Source organism: Oncorhynchus clarkii, chromosome 2, assembly GCF_045791955.1.
Source record: "Oncorhynchus clarkii lewisi isolate Uvic-CL-2024 chromosome 2, UVic_Ocla_1.0, whole genome shotgun sequence".
NCBI classification, from domain to species: Eukaryota; Metazoa; Chordata; class Actinopteri; order Salmoniformes; family Salmonidae; genus Oncorhynchus; species Oncorhynchus clarkii.
In genome coordinates, this window is record NC_092148.1 from 26,247,265 (window position 1) to 26,268,577 (window position 21,313).

At 41.3% G+C, this 21,313-nt stretch overlaps 2 protein-coding genes and 2 long non-coding RNA genes across 6 annotated transcripts; 2 read left to right on the forward strand and 2 right to left on the reverse strand.

Annotated features, from left to right (window-relative positions):
* The first annotated feature begins 149 nt into the window (after window positions 1-149).
* Window positions 150-17,421, forward strand: LOC139365273 (uncharacterized). The gene is made up of 4 exons (XR_011626569.1): window positions 150-229; window positions 949-1,066; window positions 16,301-16,368; window positions 17,220-17,421. It is a non-coding gene; the product is annotated as an uncharacterized lncRNA (long non-coding RNA).
* Window positions 6,262-19,124, reverse strand: LOC139365245 (rapunzel). Of its 3 annotated transcripts, none has more exons than XM_071102751.1 (4): window positions 18,742-19,124; window positions 17,627-17,771; window positions 13,953-14,009; window positions 6,262-9,659 (listed from the first exon to the last, which is right to left on the reverse strand). In XM_071102751.1, exon 4 carries the CDS (start codon window positions 9,563-9,565, stop codon window positions 8,882-8,884), a length of 684 nt encoding a protein of 227 aa, XP_070958852.1. In that variant the 5' UTR covers window positions 9,566-9,659; window positions 13,953-14,009; window positions 17,627-17,771; window positions 18,742-19,124; the 3' UTR covers window positions 6,262-8,881. The 3 variants fall into 3 exon arrangements, with proteins under 3 accessions (XP_070958852.1, XP_070958861.1, XP_070958869.1); XM_071102760.1 differs by having other exon boundaries at window positions 17,627-17,706; window positions 18,742-18,876; XM_071102768.1 differs by lacking the exons at window positions 13,953-14,009; window positions 18,742-19,124 and having other exon boundaries at window positions 17,627-17,694.
* On the reverse strand, window positions 10,725-11,569 carry LOC139365263 (protein rapunzel-like). Its single transcript, XM_071102776.1, has one exon. The coding sequence runs from the start codon at window positions 11,489-11,491 to the stop codon at window positions 10,817-10,819; it is 675 nt and encodes a 224-aa protein (XP_070958877.1). The 5' UTR covers window positions 11,492-11,569; the 3' UTR covers window positions 10,725-10,816.
* LOC139365279 (uncharacterized) lies at window positions 18,124-19,980 on the forward strand. Its single transcript, XR_011626571.1, has 3 exons — window positions 18,124-18,260; window positions 18,342-18,395; window positions 19,848-19,980. It is a non-coding gene; the product is annotated as an uncharacterized lncRNA (long non-coding RNA).
* Window positions 19,981-21,313: the final 1,333 nt, after the last annotated feature.

Genomic DNA, 21,313 nt, shown 5'->3' on the forward strand with positions numbered 1-21,313 from the left:
TGTCTTAACCGTCAGTGCTTACATGAAGAGGATTTTGGTAAGCTCTTATAAGAGAGGGAAAGATAGATGTGACTGTGACTGGCTGTAATTTTCACAGATTCACAGGTACAGGCGTTTGGCTGAAGATCTTGGAAGAGACTATTGCGCACATTGCGTGAAAGAGTCAGCTCTTGGAAATGGGTGCGGGAGGGGCACACATTGTCTATTCTGAAATGGTTAAAACAATTCGGTATGTACAACACTTTTGTATAAATGTGTGATAGTGTGACATGTTTTAGCAGTTAAGACATTGATCGATGGGTGAGACGTCGATACCTTTTACCGAGCGCATCTCCCCTACAGGGAAAGCTTTTATGTACTACCCATAGCAGATCAAATATTTTCTAGCCTAATCTTTTTTGTTTAACCAACATTGAATTCAGGAGTTTTCTTATTGAAATCCAATTAATGAAGTGTTGTATACAATTAGGGCATGTTCATGACTGTTTGAAGCTATTTGACCTTATAATCGAAATAATATTGTGCTACATTGTGCCTCTAATATTGTATAGGCTTATATGACAGTTCAATTACATTGATGAAATTGGTCAATTTTTACAGTTTTTTACAATGAATTGAAACCCTAACCCTAATGTCTAAAACAATTAATTGCATCAGTTTTATTCCCCCCCCCCCCCCTCTCTCTCTCTCTCTCTCTCTCTCTCTGTGCGCGCCATAGACTTGGTGCGCGAGCGCGCCTCGCCTACTCCCCATCCCGCATGATCAGAAACCATTACGCAAATCATTATTTATAAATCATTATAATCTGCATATATATTTGGTTAATGCACAATTATAACTTTCTATTCATTGATATGTTATGAAACGGATGACATAACACAATTGAATTTAACGGCATTTAATTGCCATATAATAAAACACATATCCTATTTTTCGATGTCTTTGAAGCATGCAGCAGCCAGTCTCAAATGACGACTTCTGACTGAAGCATAAAGTTGTGGGAGCTGCACATATAGGCCAACTGCACATGAAACAAGTGAATCCGAAAAGTCATGAAGTTATGCAGGTAAGACAATATCTTATGTGTCAGACAGTTGGCCTACTTGTCTTAATACATCTCAGTGTTGGTCCACCGACTCAGGGGAGGGGAGTGTGGGGGGGAAACCTGTTTTTCTGGCTGGCATGGGGACATACCACAGAGGAGTAGCCTATATCTGTGTGCGCTGTCTCGGTGTCTCTTCTTTAACAGTGCCGTGGCCTAAAACGAAAACAGACATTTAAGTAAGCCTACTCTCATAGTAACATATTTTCCCAAATTAATGTATTTTTCATTTAGACCCATCATGAGGCTTATCAAAACGGTCTATAGGCCAAACATTGACTTTGTAATACAGTCTGGTTTCCACCAAGCCCTCTGGTGGAAATATACAGTACACTCTTAGAAAAAAGGGTTATTTGGCTGTCTCCGTAGGAGAACCCTTTTGGGTTCCATGTAGAATCCTCTGTAGAAAGGGTTCTACATGAAACCCAAATAGGTTCTACCTGGAAACAAGCATCTTCACGCAACAGTATCTGCTGGCAACAAGAAAATGACATTTACTAATGCATCATAGTGATTTATTATAACAATGTTATAACTACTTATGAGTTATGACAGCTAATAGCAAATGTTAAAATGCACTTTATCATTAGGTATTAAATTCACTTATATGGCATCGTGTGTGGGTGCCTACAGTAGCAGTGTTACCAAATGTTTAGTTATCAGGATTCCACGTCTATTCTGACACCTAGAGGTATGAAATTATACTACAGCAGGGGTCTCCTACCCTGTTCCTGGAGAGCTACCCTCCTGTAGGTTTTCACTCAAACCCCAGTTGTAACTTATCAACTAGCTAATTATTAGAATCACGTGTGCTAGATTAGGGTTGCAGTGAAAACCTGCAGGTAGGTAGCTCCCCAGGAACAGGGATGGAGAGCCATGTACTAGTCACTACCCGATTGGCTTTTTGCAACACATGGGCCAATCCCAAAAAGACCCTATACATTTATTTGAATTTTATTTTACCTTTATTTAAATAGGCAAGTCAGCAAGTCACAAATTCTTATTTTCAATGAAGTCCTAGGAGCATGCAGTTGAAGTTGTAAGTTTACATACACTTAGGTTGAAGTCATTAAAACAAGTTTTTCAACCACTCCACAAATGTCTTGTTAAAACAAACTATAGTTTTGGCAAGTCAGTTAGGACATCAACTTTGTGCAGGACACAAGTAATTTCTTTCCAACAATTGTTTACAGACAGATTATTTCACTTATAATTCACTGTATCACAATTCCAGTGGGTCAGAAGTTTACATACACTAAGTTGACTGTGCATTTAAACAGCTTGGAAAATTCCAGAAAATGTCATGGCTTTAGAAGCTTCTGATAGGCTAATTGACATCATTTGAGTCAACTGGAGGTGTACCTGTAGATGTACACTGCTCAAAAAAATAAAGGGAACACTTAAACAACACAATGTAATTCCAAGTCAATCACACTTCTGTGAAATCAAACTGTCCACTTAGGAAGCAACACTGATTGACAATACATTTCACATGCTGTTGTGCAAATGGTATAGACAACAGGTGGAAATTATAGGCAATTAGCAAGACACCCCCAATAAAGGAGTGGTTCTGGAGGTGGTGACCACAGACCACTTCTCAGTTCCTATGCTTCCTGGCTGATGTTTTGGTCACTTTTGAATGCTGGCGGTGCTTTCACTCTAGTGGTAGCATGAGACGGAGTCTACAACCCACACAAGTGGCTCAGGTAGTGCAGCTCATTCAGGATGGCACATCAATGCGAGCTGTGGCAAGAAGGTTTGCTGTGTCTGTCAGCGTAGTGTCCAGAGCATGGAGGCGCTACCAGGAGACAGGCCAGTACATCAGGAGACGTGGAGGAGGCCTTGCACAAAGGCTTCTGTGAGGAGGGCAACAACCCAGCAGCAGGACCGCTACCTCCGCCTTTGTGCAAGGAGGAGCAGGAGGAGCACTGCCAGAGCCCTGCAAAATGACCTCCAGCAGGCCACAAATGTGCATGTGTCTGCTCAAACGGTCAGAAACAGACTCCATGAGGGTGGTATGAGGGCCCGACGTCCACAGGTGGGGGTGGTGCTTACAGCCCAACACCGTGCAGGACGTTTGGTATTTGCCAGAGAACACCAAGATTGGCAAATTCGCCACTGGCGCCCTGTGCTCTTCACAGATGAAAGCAGGTTCACACTGAGCACATGTGACAGACGTGACAGAGTCTGGAGACGCTGTGGAGAACGTTCTGCTGCCTGCAACATCCTCCAGCATGACCGGTTTGGCGGTGGGTCAGTCATGGTGTGGGGTGGCATTTCTTTGGGGGGCCGCAAAGCCCTCCATGTGCTCGCCAGAGGTAGCCTGACTGCCATTAGGTAAGGAGATGAGATCCTCAGACCCCTTGTGAGACCATATGCTGGTGCGGTTGGCCCTGGGTTCCTCCTAATGCAAGACCATGCTAGACATCATGTGGCTGGAGTGTGTCAGCAGTTCCTGCAAGAGGAAGGCATTGATGCTATGGACTGGCCCGCCTGTTCCCCAGACCTGAATCAAGTTGAGCACATCTGGGACATCATGTCTCGCTCCATCCACCAACACCACGTTGTACCACAGACTGTCCAGGAGTTGGCGGATGCTTTAGTCCAGGTCTGGGAGGAGATCCCTCAGGAGACCATCTGCCACCTCATCAGGAGCATGCCCAGGCGTTGTAGGGAGGTCATACAGGCACGTGGAGGCCACACACACTACTGAGCCTCATTTTGACTTGTTTTAAGGACATTACATCAAAGTTGGATCAGCCTGTAGTGTGGTTTTCCACTTTAATTTTGAGTGTGACTCCAAATCCAGACCTCCATGTGTTGATAAATTTGATTTTCATTGATAATTTTTGTGTGATTTTGTTGTCAGCACATTCAACTATGTAAAGAAAAAAGTATTTAATAAGAATATTTCATTCATTCAGATCTAGGATGTGTCATTTTAGTGTTCCCTTTATTTTTTTGAGCAGTGTATTTCAAGGCTACCTTCAAACTCAGTGCCTCTTTGCTTGACATCATGGGAAAATCAAAAGAAATCAGCCAAGACCTCAGAAAAAAAATTGTAGTCTGGTTCATCCTTGGCAGCAATTTCCAAACACCTGAAGGTACCACGTTCATCTGTACAAACAATAGTACGCAAGTATAAACACTATGGGACCACGCAGCCATCATACCGCTCAGGAAGGAGACGTGTTCTGTCTCCTAGAGATGAACCTACTTTGGTGCGAAAAGTGCAAATCAATCCCAGAACAACAGCAAAGGATCTTGTGAAGATGCTGGAGGAAACAGGTACAAAAGTATCTGTATCCACAGTAAAACGAGTCCCATATCGACATAACCTGAAAGGCTGCTCAGCAGGAAGAAGCCACTGCTCCAAAACCGCCATTAAAAAAGCCAAACTATGTTTTGCAACTGCACATGGGGACAAAGATTGTACTTTTTGGAGAGATGTCCTCTGGTCTGATGAAACAAAAATAGAATGGTTTGGCCATAATGACCATCGTTATGATTGGAGTAAAAAGGGGGAGGCTTGCTAGTCGAAGAACACCATCCCAACCGTGAAGCACGGGGGTGGCAGCATCATGTTTTGGCGGTGCTTTGCTGAAGGAGGGACTGGTGCACTTCACAAAATAGATGGCATCATAAAAAATATGAGCAAAAAAGACTGTATAAAATAAATACAAATACTGAGCTACTGTGCCTATAGAAAGTCTACACTCCCTTGAACTTTTTTCCCTAGAGATCTACACAATCTACTCCACATTTTCAAAGTGAAACAAAGTTATACAAAAACATTTTTAAATAATAATAATAATAATATGGAAATGTCATAATTGGATGTGTATTTTGCATTAAAATGTGTGTACTTGTCCTACAGAAAAATAAAATCCCAGGGTTTTCAAAAGACTGAGATTAATTATTTTGATCCTAACAAACTCCCCAGTCTCTGCCGGTGACAACCATACCAATAACATGATGCTGCCGCCACAATATTTGAAAATACAAAGGGATCATTGCATTCACTCCATATTACTGGCCTGTATGACAAAGGGGAAAAAAGAAGCCTGTGTTAAAAAAAATCCACTCCAAATCATCCATTCTGTTTGCAACAAGGCCGTTAAGTAATACTGCAAGACAAAACAGCAAATAAATAAACTTTTTGGCCTAAATTCAAAACTACATTGTGAGCATTACGTTATGGGTGTGCTTGTCATCAGCAGGGACTGGTCAGTATGTCAGGATCAAAATAAATATTAATGGAGCATAACCAAGGTAAAAAGTTCGAGAAAACCCCGCCTCAATCTTCTGAAAACCTAACCCTGGGATAAGGTTTTATTTTTCAGTGAGACAATTAGACACATTTTAATGCCAAAGACACACCAGAATGGCTTTCCAAGAGTTGTACCTGAGTGGTCTAGTCTCAGCCCTGACTTAAATTTGCATGAAAATCAGAGACAATATTTGAATATTGATGTCCATCAATGATTCCCAACCAAATGTAATGAGCTTGAGCAATTTTGATAAAAAAAACAATGGATATATGTTGCTCTAAGAGTTGTGCAAATTTGATGGAATCTTATTCCAAATGATTCACAGCTGTAATGGCTGCCAAAGGTGCTTCCACCAAGTATTAACTAAGGGGTTGGAGACTTATCCAATTATGATATCAGTTTATTTTGTATTTATATAGAAACATTTCTATAACCTTTCACTTTGAAAATGTTGAGTAGGTTGTGCAGATCTGTATAAACAAATCGAATTGAATCCCTTTTTAGTTAAAATTTTAAGGAAGCAAAATTGAAGAGGGTGTAGACTATATTGCATGCTCAAAAACAGTTGTAAATTATTATTTTATACTAATACAATTGCTCAGAGAATGAGATTTTGTTTAACAAGTCTCAAAAGATTGGGTTAAAAATGATATCTTTTTGCACCTGTTATCAATACTCTAGCAGTCTCCCTTTGCGACGGTAACTACACTGAGCCTTTATCTAATTGTATTATTTATTGTATAGACTTTAAATCAAGGGTGCCAAAAATCATGGACCTAACTGTATGTATTGCCCATCATCATCATTTTGAGATAAACCAAGTTAAAATGATAATACTATTGTGAATGCCTTAAGATATTTTAATGCATAAAATCAATCTAATACAAGTGATATTTTACATTCAATCTTTATTGATAGTGCTGCATAGTACAACCAGCCAACAAAGAACATAACAAAAGCAGGCTATGAAGTTTAGATGAGGAGCATATATTTTCAGAAAGCCATAAAGTGGTAAATATATTCCCATCTATTAATTTTAACAGTACATAATTATAACTATTTAACAGCCATACATCTCAGTTGTAACAACATGAGAGACAGGGACTGGTACCACAGAAAAGCCATTCCATTGAATATAGGGTTATGAATCACAGATATGGAGAGCTCTCTTGGATCTGTGAGTATAGACATCAGTAACACTGGAAATCTGAGTAGTGGGGTTTATAGCACAGAAGAAAGAGATCAAATCAAACAGCAGTCCTTTAGAGCACAAGAACAAATGAAGTAAAGAACAGGAAACATAACTTTGTGAACCCTTTCTTAGGCAAGACACAGTAAGGGGACACGGAACATGGACCACAGTGTAAGAGACAATGTTGGTCAGTTATGAGAGGATTCTTATCTAAAGAAAAAACTACTATGGCCATTTAAGATGTATAAAATCCCGAAAACATCTACAAATCACCACCATAATGCATGAGTAAAAAAAAATATCTCTTACATTACTTTTGGTGTAAATTGCTCCAAAATATGAAAATAATATAATAGATTAAGTGAAAAGAAAGGGGGTCACAGAGCAAAAATAATTCCCCAGAAATCAAATTATTTAGGGTGTGTTCGTAATTTGCGCGCTCTGGACCTTCATATATTTGGAGTGTTGTCAGATTCTCTATTTGTATATTCAGAGCCTTTCGCTCTTGGAGCGTTTAGAGGGCACAATGGACGCTCTGGCCGGGGAATAGGGTTGATCTGAGCGTTCTGACCTCACAACGGCAGTCAAGCACCTAAGATAACTGGCTAAAGTTGGCTAGCTTGCTAGCTACTTCAAGACACAAATGAGAGAACACCTCACTCGTGTTGTGTAGATTGTTGGTGACTAACTGTGCTGCTAGCAACAATTTAAATATATTTTCTTTGCAGATGTTTATTGACACAGGTCATATTCACTGGGTGTTGCGTGTTCGAAAATTAATCAGTTATTCTGGGCTGACGACACACTCAGACGAGAGTGCTCTGAAATCGTAGTAGATGGCCAGAGTGAATTTATGAACGCAACCTTGGTAAAAACAAACAAAATGTTTTGCTAATACTTAATTGATCTGTGATACAAGAAAACCCATAAGAGAGAAAGCACTTAAAGCTAATGTATACTTTGACCTTTTGTATTGTTGTGCGATTAGTTGTCACGTATAGTTTAGTGTAGTAACTGCACTTGGTTGGCTTACATCACACCCACCATAATGTGGTGGGTTCATGAAAACAAACAAACACCAAACAATATGGTTGAAAAGGAAACAGTAGTGTTTTTGGACAGTATAGTAGGCCAGTTTTGGTATTAAATTAAAACAGGCTACAAGTGTTTAGTGTTAGTTACAGTATGATTATCATTCCACTGACTTCATTATCCGGGCCAAAGCGCTTTGACAGACAGTCTAGTGTTTTTGTTGAATAATTATGGAAGCAACATAATGCTAGTGTTGTGTGTGGGGGGGGGGGGGGGGGGGGTGCATAATTTATCAATAGTTGTTTATGCTATCTCCAATTAAATGCTAAATAACAGTCAATTTAGCTGCAGATATATAGTTACAAATTACCTACAGTAATCAGTAAAGTAATACTAATTAACCCACTGTAAAGTCAATTGTTTTTGTATTTAGGCAATTGGCATGCTATGTTAATAGTGTCCACAGTATAGATGTTTTTTTTTACTGAAAGTGCTAGGTTGCATCAGTGGCGCTATTAGAATTGCATGGAGTATATATCTGTTCAAATAGATACCCATTATGGTGAATCTTACATTCACGCAACAGAATGAGCCTATTCTCTGTGTCTCCCTCTAAATCACCAGCAAATACCAGCAAGAGAATATATTTTTTCGAAAGTGCTGAGTATTGTCAGACATTAAAACCACTCCATCTTACTCTTTAGAAGATAGGAATGGCATAGTTAAATCTAATTGAGAGCCAGTCCAAATGTTGATCGTCAGGCCGCTGTGTATGCAGGTTTCCATATCAACATTCACGTATATTATATAGGTCTGTTCATTGACTACTGCTGTGGATGAGGCAAGTCACTGACTGTTTTCATTCAATTTACTTACCTCTAACTCATAGATACCAACAGTGAATAGCCATGTGATCATTAAAGAATAATGAATCCACATCACATGAGGCTGATGAGGGGAGAAGGGCTCATTATAATGGCCTGAACTGAGCATATGGAATGGCAAACACCTGGAAACTGTGTTTGATGTATTGGATACCATTCCACTAATTCTGCTCCAGTCATTACCACGAGCCCGTCCTCCCCAGTTAAGGTGCCACCAACCTCCTACGATAATTGATAGTCAATTAACTGGTTGAATAAATAGAGACGTTGTATACACAGCTGTCCTGGAGTAAGGAGAAAAGTGATGGGGGGGGGGGGGGGGGGTGTCCTAGAGGGAATGTGGAGAGAGTCCTGTGTATGGAGGACAAGTAGCAGCCTCTACACCTCCTTCTCCTTCTCTTCACTTGCATTTCTGGAGGGCCTCCTGCATCCTCTCCTGCACGTGCTCCATCTTCTCGGTCCACTCGTCGCTGATGCCCTCCTCGTCGTCTCCGATGACAGCGGCGTAACCCATGAGGGCGATCAGGCCGATGCAGAAGAGGTATGTGAGGCGCGTGCACAGGTTCTCCATGGTGCGGCGGTCGCCCTGCGAGTGCTTCAGGTACACCTCCAGGATGGGCCGGCTGAACAGCTTGGGCTTGCCCACCACACCCTCGTAGAGTGTGTGCAGGTTCTGGTCGCCTAGGTCGTTGGAGTAGCTCTCCTCGAAGTCGACCTTCTTGCGCTCACAGTGCTCGGGCCGTGCCTCCACCATCTCCATAAACTTGCGGAACTGGTTGCGCAGGTTTTCCTCCACACAGCAGTACTGGCCGTCCAGCGTCTCCTTCTTGATCTGTAGCAGGGCGCCGCGGTTCTGCTGGGACAGCTGGTCCAGGGCACGGTTGACAGAGCCAAACTCGCGCTTCAGTGTCTGGATGTCCTCATCGTCCACGTGGTGCAGCACCACTCGGATTAGAGAGCCGGCCACGCCAAAAATGGGGTTGACCACAGCCGCAGCAGATGAGATGGTGGCCACACACTGCAGCACCTTCACCAGGCCCTGTTTCAGCTTGGCCCGGTCCTCCACGATCTCCATCTCCGACATGATGGCAAGCAGGGGGTCACGACACAGAAGTCCAAACCAAGTAGTGCTTGAAAGGGTTGGGGAGGATGGTAGCTTCTGATTGAGAGACAGGAGTCTAAGAGAAAGAGAGAGAGTAGAGCAATCTATTGACAAGTTCTTAAAAAAAGAAAAGTGAATGTTTTAAACTCTAATAGTGTTACACTTAAGACAAAAAAGTATCTATATTGTTCCACACTACACAGAGTTAATGTTACACTTTCGAATGTGTTTTTAGCTTTTTTAGGGCCGGCAGGTAGCCCAGTGCTTATAGCGTTGGGCAAGTAACCGAAAGGTTGCTGGATCGAATCCCAAAGCTGACAAGGTAAAATAAATCTGTTGTTCTGCCCCTGAACAAGGCAGTTCCCCGGTAGGCCATAATTGTAAAAAAAGAATGTGTTCTTTACCAACTTGCCTAGTTAAATTTCAAAAATGTAAAATTAACACTCACTGAGTTTCTGTAACTCTGTAAATAGTTTTAAATGAACACTGGCCAACACTGTTGAAAATCAACTTCATCAGTGTGTACGCTTTGTAACATTCTCTGTGTAAGTGTTTTGAACCTAATAAAGTGGACTAGGTTTTATCACCATTGGTGTCATTTACATAACTCCATGTAAGAGCATAAAAATGAATAACAAGTGCAAAAAAGCATTTATTTAGAAAAAGTCAAGAAGCAAAAGTACACTTAATCGAAGGAAGAAAAAACAATGATATACAAGGTTACCATAAAGTATGCATTCCGACTCATTTCTGAAAATAAACGACAGAGTCGGCAGTGGTAAATTGAAAACATGAGGGCTGAAGTGCAACACCGATCATAGCAAAATATTATACAATCTAGATTTATTCCATTCCATTCATTGACAAAGAATATCGCCCACCACCCAAAAGGAAATTACTTTTCTTTTTAAATTTAGGGAAGAGGACTAGTCTCCAAACAGCTTTTAACCTTACAGGGATACTTCTGGATTTTGCCAATGAGGCCCTTTATCTACTTTCCCCAGAGTTAGATGACTCGAAGGTACCCATAGACTTCCAGTCATTGCGCTAATGCTAGTTAGCAGTAACTCACAAAACTACCTCTAACTTCCTTCATACTGGACACAGACATAAAAATGGTACCCATGAGTTCATCGGACTCTGGTGAAGTAGTTGAAGGGCCTCATTGCCAAAATCCCAAAGTATCCCTTTAAAGCCCTCATATGCCCACCCGACCCTGGGAGTGGATGAGGATCAGTTCCCCTCACACTGGGCCAGCGCCTCATCCATCTTGGCCTGAATCTTCTTCACCCTGGGGGCCCATTTCTCCCTGACTTCAACCTCATCATCCTCTGTGACCACCGTATATGCCATTAGTGTCATCAGGCCCATGCGAAAGACATGAGCCAGTTGGGAACACTTTTTCTCCATGACGTCTCGGTTTTGCTTGTAGTGCTCTAGGTACACCTCCAGGAAACCCCTTTGTTCAAAAGTTGTATTCTCTTTTATGACACTGCGGTAGTATGTGTCTAGAGCAAGGGTATCCTTGTCTCTCTCATAGACTTCCTGGAAATCTTTCATGTAGCGCTCTCTTCCCTCAGGGTCGTTATTGAACTGTTTCACCATGGTGTTGAGAGCAGGGTACTGGTGCTTGATATACTCCTCATACTTGCTGTACTTCTCATTGACCTCGTTCAGGTGAATCTGCTTCAGAATCTGCTGGTTTGTCTTGGAGATGCTTTCCAGCTTGGCGTGGATGTGGCCCAATTGTTGGGTGTCCAGGTCTTGGGTGAGGTCTTTGGCGACCAGGTCCTTTGTCACCTTCACCACTGCAGTGACTATGTCGAAGAAGAGTGGGTTGATGGTGGCGGCGAAGGAGGAGACTTTCTCCATGCCTTGTAGGATTATGACCACTGTCTCCTTGTCCATAGCTGCTGCTACACATACGACTTCACTGTCGTCCTAGAGAGAGAAGAGAGTATTTTAGTATTTACATCGCTCATGTCTGCAAGTAGTGCCAACTTTATTGCATTTCAATCATGTGGGGTGATTTGCTTTGACTTGTATTCAGAATATCCACAAAGCAGCCTCATGAATCTTTGACAAACATTTGAGTGTGTACGCACATTCTGCAACTGCATCTGGAATTTAGCTGAATAATAATAGAATTTTGTCGTACAGCTGAAGAACAGATTAGTCTGCTCTTTGAACATCGGCTGACTACAGTATTCTGCTGCAGCCAGTGGCAGATGGTTGCTGTCCAGTTCTGAAACTGGAGTTTAAAAAACCTTATATGTCACACATTAGATGGAAATGTTAGTTAAATAAATACTCTTCTCAGAGTATTGATGAATGTACCATTTTTTATGCAATCATTGGAAGGGATTACGTCTTTTGATATCAGTGCGTTCTACAACTAGCACTATTCAATCTGAAATTGTGACCAAAAAAATATGCTATTGTGCTTGATAAATTCAATGTCCATTGATTTAATCTAAAATTATGATTAGTAATCGAATCTTACCTGAGACAAGTCGGAAGCTGTTCCCCTCCTGGTTCTGTAGTAGTGCTCTTGGTAGTTGTGGTTCTGTTGTTGTAGTAGTAGTAATAGTTGTAGTGGTCTTAGTATTGTGGCCCTGTTGTCTCTGAACTAGCAGCCTTTACATCCATCTGTAGACCTTGGCCAGGCCTCCGTGCCATGTAAGGGCAGGGTGTGGGAGTGGCTCATGCATACACAATGCTGATTGGGTTACGGGGAAAAGGCTACTCTTCAATCCACTTTTGATTGGTTCACTATCCCATGGCTGCAGTGTCGAGTGATGCCAACTTCCATGGAAATCTTTCATTAATGTGAATGGAACTAGAGAACTGAGGAGTGACAATGTGCTAAAAGATTTGAAATATTTTGTGTTTTCTTTGGCTGTGTCTTCAGAAGGTTTACATGGAAATTATCTAGAAAGTTATGATGCAACTGCACACACAAAGAGCTACTGAGATGAGGGTGTCCATGGTTGCTGTTTCAAGACAGCTTCTAATGTAGCACATGGGGGATATGTAAAACTTACTCCTCACCCTGAAGTCTCCCCACTTTGTGCCACCGTATAGCTAGCTTTTTGTGTGGCGTGACTGGTAAGACGCTTCGGGAGGGCGGTCACATGTGCTAGAAAACAAGAGATCCTGGGTTTGAGCCTCTGTGCGAGCCGAATCAGGAAGTGGTACTCGCTAAGCAAGAAGCGTGACATCCATTATACTAACACCAGTACCACAGCTGTCGTGCAACCGATACCCATTGTCAGCTAAGGAGTTCATAGAGGTATAGTAACAGCTAAAACAAAACTGTACACATTGCAGTAAGTTTACATAAAACAGAAACATAGGTAAAATTGTGAACGCTTTAATCAAAGTGTCAGAGTCTTTGTATCATTGTTGTGAATAAATATCTAAGTAAAATTCTGTATCTTTAAAATTCTGTATTTGTATCTGTTGACAGGTGAGTGGAGGAATTGTAATGGCTAACTCCTGGTCTGTGACTCAGATGCCTATAGTGTCCTTTCAATTTCCAGTTGATATTGGACAGCAGTGAAGGTGTTAACAGCCATCTCTGTCAGTGAAACCTAAACCAGTGTGCTGCTAACAGCTTTGCTTCCTCCACTGTCCCTGTGTCCCCTTACTGGGCTCAAACCAGTGGCGCTCTAATCGCAAACACACGCGACCGCCCTCCTTGACAACTTACCAACCAGTTGCTCTATAGAAAATGATCGGATACGATAGCACCATTGGCGACATTTAAGATAGTTATGTGGAGTAAGCGTATGTCACTTTCTTACCTCCATTACATTAGCATAGCAGCCCTCCTTTCAGTATTTCAGCACAAGGCCGATGTGAATGTGCCTTTATGGAGGGGACTGGTAGCTCCAGTGAGGAAGTCATACCTTTTGAGTGGTAGTTAGAAGCAATGGATGCTAACAGCCACTGGGCGGGACACAGTCATACAGAGAAGCAGAGATGACAGAATATCTGAGCTCGGTCTTGGTGAAAGAGAAACCTGTTGTGGGGCAGCACGGTTGACTTAAACTGTAGTGTACTACATCAAAGACACTATATGATGCCAGATGATACAAGTGCACACAAAAAACTACTGGGATGAGGGTGTTCACTGCTGCCCTCAACCGTACCACAGCTATTGAGCAACTGACACCCAGAGTTGTAGCAACAAACAAAATAATGTTATACACATTGCAATAAGTTTCCATATGTAGGCTATACTAAAAAGTGTCAGACAGAGCCTTTGTATTATCCCAGTGAGTAAAATATCTAAGTAAAATGATCTGAGTAAAATTTGTAAAGAAGTATTTGTAGCCGTTGACAAGTGAGTGGAGGAATTGCTTACGTTGGAGGGTTTGACAAGCTCCTGGACTGCGACTTCGGGCTCTGATCGATGTGACGCCTAAAGAAAAGACAACATCCATCAAGATTTGGGGAAAATATGAACTGCATCTGTGCCCAGCGAATAGTGTTCTTTCTATTTCTAGATGAGATTAGACAGCATTTCTCTCTACAGCCTTTCATGCAGTTTTTAAAAGGGGATCACATTGCCTACTATACAGAGACATTGTATTTGTCAGTGAAGGAGTTAACAGCTATCTCTGTTAGCATAGCAGCCCTCCGTTCAACACTTCAGCACCACGCTGCTTTGAATGTGCCTCTATGGAAAAGACTGATCGCTCCAGTGTAGCCGTGATATCAGCGCTAGCAGGCGAAATGTGGAAGTCGTGCCCCTCAAGTAGTGGTCAGATACAATGGAAGCTAACATACACTGGGCAGGACTGAGTCATACAAAGAAGCAGCGACGACAACAGACTGAGCTTAATCTTGGTGGGAGAGAAACCTGTACTATGGCAACACAGTTGCTTAAACTGTTGTGTACCACATCAAAGACACTACTTTACATGAAGTGAAATAATTTCACGGTGCTAATTTAACCTGCATGAGTTGAGTGAGAGTGATGGACGTTTTCAAAGATCGGCAGTTGTTTCCAAAGGTGTACCTAGATCACTGCGACTGAAACTGAGGTGGCTTAAAGGTCAAATGCTGGGTCATCTCTTCCACATGTTTGAAATACAAATACAAAAGATGCTGTTGTTGGTTTTTTAGCTGTGTTTGTCTTCAGGTGTGGGTTTACATGGACATGATCTTGAAAGTTATTATATGATGCCACATGATGCACACAAAGACCTACTGAGATGAGGGTGTCCATGGTTGCGTTTCTGTTTTTCAGCTGCTAACAACAGTCACACAGCTGTCGTGCAACTGACTCCCATTGTCAGCTGTTTCTAAGGAGTGCACAGACGAGATGTAGCCAAAATAATAGGGGGGGCGGGGGGGGCTACTCTTCAATCCACTTTTTGTGGCTCATATGGCTACTGCTGCAGTAGAACATACAGTAGCTACAAACCAAAACAGAAGTCTAAAATCTGGAGTAGCAGTGGCATTTGGCAGTGAAGGAGTTAACCATTTTCTCTTTAAGCGTAGCAGCCCTCTGTTCAGCACTTCAGCACCAGGCCGATTATGAATGTGCCTCTATGGAAGAGACTGATAGCTCCAGTGTTGCTGCGATAGCAACGCTAGCAGGCTAATTGAGGAAATCATGCCCTTCGAGTGGTAATTAGAAGCAATGTGCGCTAACAGCCACTGGGTGGGACACTGAGTCATACAGAGAAGCAGAGACGACAGACTGAGCTCAATATTGGTGGAAGAGAAACCTGTTGTAGGGCAGCACGGTTGACATAACTATAGTACTACATCAAAGACACTACTGTACATGAAGTTAAATCATTTCACTGTGTTCTAGTGGAGGAATTCAGAGGCTAATTTAATTTATATGAGTTGAGGATTAATGTCTGAGAAGTGATTTCTCATTCTTCACAATGGTACTTGTGCTCATGTTCAACTATGTTACAGAAACGCGTAATTGTAGACTAAGGTGTTTTTGAAAAAGCACAGCCTTAATGTACCTAAGTCACGAGTTGAATTCGACAGATATCAGACTGAGAGCGGTGTCAAAGTGAGAGCCTGCTCATAATCTCATTTTTAGTCACTCACCTCATTGAGTGCAAATGTCAGGATAGGAATGCCTGCTGAGACCACGGCCACTACAAACATACACCCCAGTTGTGGCATTACAACAGTGGCTAAATGTACATGGGTTCTGGCAGAGGTTCACCCACATGTACAGGCGGAGACAAGGGTTTATCAAGAGTTGAGGCACTGCACACTATATAGTGTGAGGAACACCCAGGTTGCCTGTTTGTCTTTGGTCAAATTCACTCTTTTCTGCCTGAATCTACCAGAGGGGGCAGTAAATGTACATATTTTTATGTGGGGAAAAAAACTCAGTCAGATTTCAGCACCAACTATATGGACTGCGTAGCAATGTCTCTCCAGAGCATGTTTTAACCCTTTACATTCAGGCAAATATTGGTTAGTGGGATTGGATAGGATGGTATTTCAATTAATATGGGGGAAAGAAGGCACTTGAAAAGAAGCAAATGGGGAGATAGTAGCTTAAAGAAATCTGATTAAAAGCCCAGTTTTCATGAGAATATGATCTGGCTTTCGGTGCTCCTTACCACACCGGTGAGACAACATGTCACTTTCTGAGATCTGAAATATATCTATGGATACAATTTCTAATTCATTTGTGTAATTATTTCTCTTTTTGTGTCTTTCCCTTTACAGATAACACCGCATCTGAGAAAGAACTTGTTACCCATCACCCCCGACTCAACCCAATACAGCTTTGAAAAGTAGGTCATGAAAGGGTTAATTGTTCTCTTTAACCTGGGGGCCATTTATTTTTTTTACTACAAAAACATCAAGGAATTAAGTAAATTAAAAAACATAAAGCACTATTACAGACATTTTCACATTAATACTCTGTCTATCATCATCACAGAAATGCAAGCAAGCGGCAGTGTAATTTAACCCTTTGTGCAAATGAAGCCTGTGTTTAACTGTTCCTCCCAATCAAATGCTTTATAACTGGTGGTTTCAATTCTACCCATCCCATAGTAAACTGTGTTTGTACACAGTAGAAAAGTGTATGTATGGAAAAGTTTATGTATATGGGCCGTCAACCCAATATGTTATTTCAGGGAAACAGCTGACCAGGCCCCAAGGCCCGTTAAACTAACGTCTCACTTTCAGGTTAACCGATCACCACTGTGCTACTGTATAGCTGAGCCTTCAGAGATTCAGAACACTGCAGCACTCCCTGTTTGAAGCAGTTAGTCTAGGCCCATGTCCTGTAACCTCAAATACCACCATTATTTCCAAAATAATTAACTTAATTCTAAGTTAAAGCTGGTCATTTGTATTCAAACAACACATTTTGCCTGAGCATGAATGCAAACAAAGCAGTTGCGATGGTGCTTCAATCAGGAAGTGGGCAGTTACTCTCACCACTCTCCCTACAGTGGAGCGGCCATCTTTACAGCACTCTAAAAAAAAGCACATAGCAGAGCAAGCTAACTAAATTCTACATGTTATCTCACACTAAAATCTTTGCAAAGTTTACCATTTGCATGTTTGCTCTTTATTTGAATAATTTTCTGTCTCTTATTGTTCAATCATAACATCTTCCCATCTTTCTTTACAGAGCACAGCCTGTGAGGCAGTTTGGGCACTTCCCTTTGGACAACAGCCCTGAGACCAATATAAATCTGACAATAACTGACTAATTAACACAATAGACAACAATACAGTTTCTTCCGGAGTTTTACTGACTTTGTGAGTACTAAATCCAACCAACTTCTCCTCTGCAGTAGCATAGAGCCAGCAAGCTCCCTTCCCTTCCCAGCTATGGCTCCCCCTAGCCGTGCTTCCATATTTCCTTGTTTATGCACAGCATAATGGCCTGACCCTCCCTTCTCTATAACATTATACAGACACCACCTAGCACCTGAAAACCTAAATTTTTCTGGATGTATTTTGAGATTAGAGTCTCTATATACCCCATATTCATCCAATGGCACCCTAACCATAGTGGAACAGAGCTTTTCTTACCTTTACAAAGTGCCTCTCTCTATACCTCTCTCTCTCCAAAGTCCCAACCTCGATAGCCTCCTTCTTCTTCCCAGAAATCCCTGCAAAAGGGGCACTTCCATGTAAGTTGAATGTGTAGGGGTGCTCATTTTGGACTCAACCATTACTGTAAAATACAGAAGGCCCCAGACGCTCAGTAAGGGCCTATTTGGGTACATAGTCCCACAGGCGCCAACATGTCCCTTTCAAACGGTATGACACTGGCCCTATAGTAAATAACCCTCCCCTAACTCCCTCTGTCCTCCCCCCCAATGGCTTTCACATCATATGGCCCATCCACCAGTCATACAGCCAATGCTGAGAAGCAATTGTAACGTGCTGCACAAATGAGATCTCAGAGAGTTTCCACTGGGTTTTTGTGGATTCACCAAGCCTTGGGGCCTCTTAGAGCTGCCCAAAATCATTGCTAGAGGATATTTTGGACACACAGAGACCCCTTTTTATTGAAACAGACCATTTGAATGCAGAGGAAAATATTATGGTGTGAATATGATGCAATCAAGCAAAAAGAGAGCACTGTCTCCAAGTGTCCCTCTCCAAAAGTGCAGAGATGTATCCACTGGGACAAGGAGCTTTCCACTCACACAATGAGAAGGTAATTAAGCTCCTGAAGTTTAAAATGTAATTTTTAAGAATGTTTTTCTTCATATATTACTAAACAAATTATCATTTTAAGGGGTGGCGGATGACAAATGCCAATTTTGGGGTCCGCGCTTTGAAAGCCCAACAGGTAAGCTCACTAATTGACAGGACACATTGCAGTGCATAAGGTAAGGACTTCATTCTTGTTCAAAACTATATGTATATACTTAAATCAAATATATTTTAAAAATATTTTAAGATGTAATATATCATCTCAAACTGAAATTATACATATTTACCATATATTCTACAATATACACCTACCACTTTATTATAATATTTTATTCAGCACTAGCCTATACTGGACTACAGTTGAGAGCATGGTCCTGAAACAAGATAACATGCTAATGTTTTTAAAATAAACTTATCAGAAAATGAACAAAACATAGCCTAGCAGTTTAAGACTTGACTGAACCCAATTTGATATAGCCTACCTGAATAAGCAGCTATATATCAGGATCTGACAGTAGGCATCATCAAGACATGAAATGAGTATGCTTTCAAAATTGCCAAGGTAGAAGTGGTGAGAAAAACAAATGCCAGTACTTGGTTTCCTGCGAGGCCAGACTTGAGATGATCTTTGTCCTAAAACAATAATCCCCCAAACCAGTCGTCAACTGCCCAAAGCAACAGCAGATCAATCCAAACCTTCAGTATCAAAATAGAGCGTTAAAACGTAGTCTTCATTTTAAAACCTTGAATAACAAACGCCTAAACACCTGCCCAGAACGAATATCGGCACTACAGCACAGATATGCTATTTAAAATGAATCATGTATTCGTAAACAGCTTCAGCGCAGGATTGGAGATGTCAGCTGCTGGCGCGCGCCTGTCGCTTTTGTTCACGAGAACAGCCGCAGCTGTCTGACTAGAATAGAGCACATTTGTGAGCGGAATAAGAACAAATAACAGAAATGAACTGGTCATTTATCTGAACAGTAGCCAATAGCCATGGTGGTAGTAAGCTTCATATTTTAGTTGTCTGTCGGCGGTTTGAATGCGTAAATATTTACATGTAGGCCTACACAAACCTGGACGTTGCGAAAGATGGACGCCCTTGTTGATGGGGGTTTGTTTGCAGACAGGCAGACCATTGCATGGGCTACAAGGGAAAAGCTAACCTAAATACCGGTGCATACTATTCGACAAATTAGGCCTCTTGTAAGAGCATATGATTTGAGCATTTTACATTTTAAACCATTCCTTCTAGCTACCTAAAGTTGAATTATACATAAGGGATTAATGCAAGGCTAAATGTCGCCTTTCACTACAAGTCGTAACACATATCAATAAAATCCATCAATATCTGCAGTGTAACAGTATCGCACTCCCATAATGATATGAGGCAGTGCAGAGCAGGCTATGTGGCTACGCTATGTTCTGCGTGCGTAAAACACGCGCCAACGTCACAACGCTTCTACATAGGAACAGAGCATGTGGATGAAATACAGTAATACAGTAATGAATTAATGCCTTCACTTTTGTTTCATTAATGTTCTTTATAATGTTGTAATTTTTTAATATCTGTATTATTTATCAGGGGCATCATGAACTCCAAAAATCTGAGGGGGCACAAAGTATGTGAGGATGGCTTGGGGGTGGTCAGGAGGTGGGCTTGGCTCCTGTTCTTTAGTTGGAGAATTTTGCATTTTTCAAACACATGAAACATATTTGTCTTGCTATCTACAGCCATAATCATTACGCTTAATTATATGTTAAACACTTTTGTTTTTCTGCATATCTAAGCATACCTTTTGAGCTGTCTGTATACTCCTGATTAGTGGTTATTCTTTAAAGAAACTAAATATGCTTCTCTGCATCTCTGCTAAAATCTGGGTAAAATATTGAAAGGAATGTGAGTCTTATTCAGTACATTTAGTTATTGCTTGCTTTTCTAAAGTCTACCAATCTTGCCAGCAGGCATGCCAGCGAAGATGATAGTTAGACAAGCTAGCTACTCTAACTTGATTGATTGCCTCAACCTATCTGGGATAGCTAAAGCCAACATCAAATTGCTAGGTGGCTAGTAGTTTTGAATTTAATTGTTTTATTAAATTCAGATTGTGTGTCACTTATCTACACAGAATACCCCATAATGTCAAAGTGGAATTGTGTTTTTAGAAATGTTAACAAATTAATTGAAAAAATAAACTTGAGTCAATAAAAGTATGCAATCTTTTTGTAATGGCAAGCCTAAATAAGTTGAGAGGTAAAAATGTGCTTAACAAGTCACATAATAAGTTGCCTGGACTCGCTCTGTATACAATGATACTGTTTAACATGACTACCCAATCTCTGTACCTCACACATACAATTATCTGTAAGGTGCCTAAGTCGAGCAGTGAATTTCAAGCACAGCTTCAACTACAAAGACAAGGGGGGTTTTCTATGTTTTGCAAAGAAGGGCACATATTGGAAGAAGGGTAAAAAACTAAAATTTAAAAAAGCAGACATTGAGCATTGTGCAGTTATTAATTGTACACATTAGATGGTGTATCAATACACCCAGTCACTACAAAGATACAGGCATCCTTCTTAAATCAGTTGCCGAAGAGGAAGGACACCACTCTTGGATTTCACCATGAGGCCAATGGTGACTTAAAAACAGTAACAGAGTTTAATGGCTGTGATAGGAGATAACTGAGGATGGATCAACAACATCGTTACTCGGCAACAGTAACATAAATTACAGAGTGAAAAGAAGGAAGTCTGTACAGAATAACAAATATTCCGAAACATGCAACCTGTTTGCACTAAAGTAATACTGCAAAAAATGTGGCAAATACATACACTTTTTGTCCTGAATAAAAAGTGTTATGTTTGGGCAAACCCAACACATCACTGAGTACCACTCTTCATATTTTCAAGAATGGTGGTAGCTGCGTCATGTTATGGGTTGGAAAGAACTAGGGAGGTTTTTTTTTTGATAAAAGAAACGAAATAGAGCTAAGCACAGGCAAAATCCTTGAGGAAAACCTGGTTCAGTCTGCTTTCCAACAGACACTG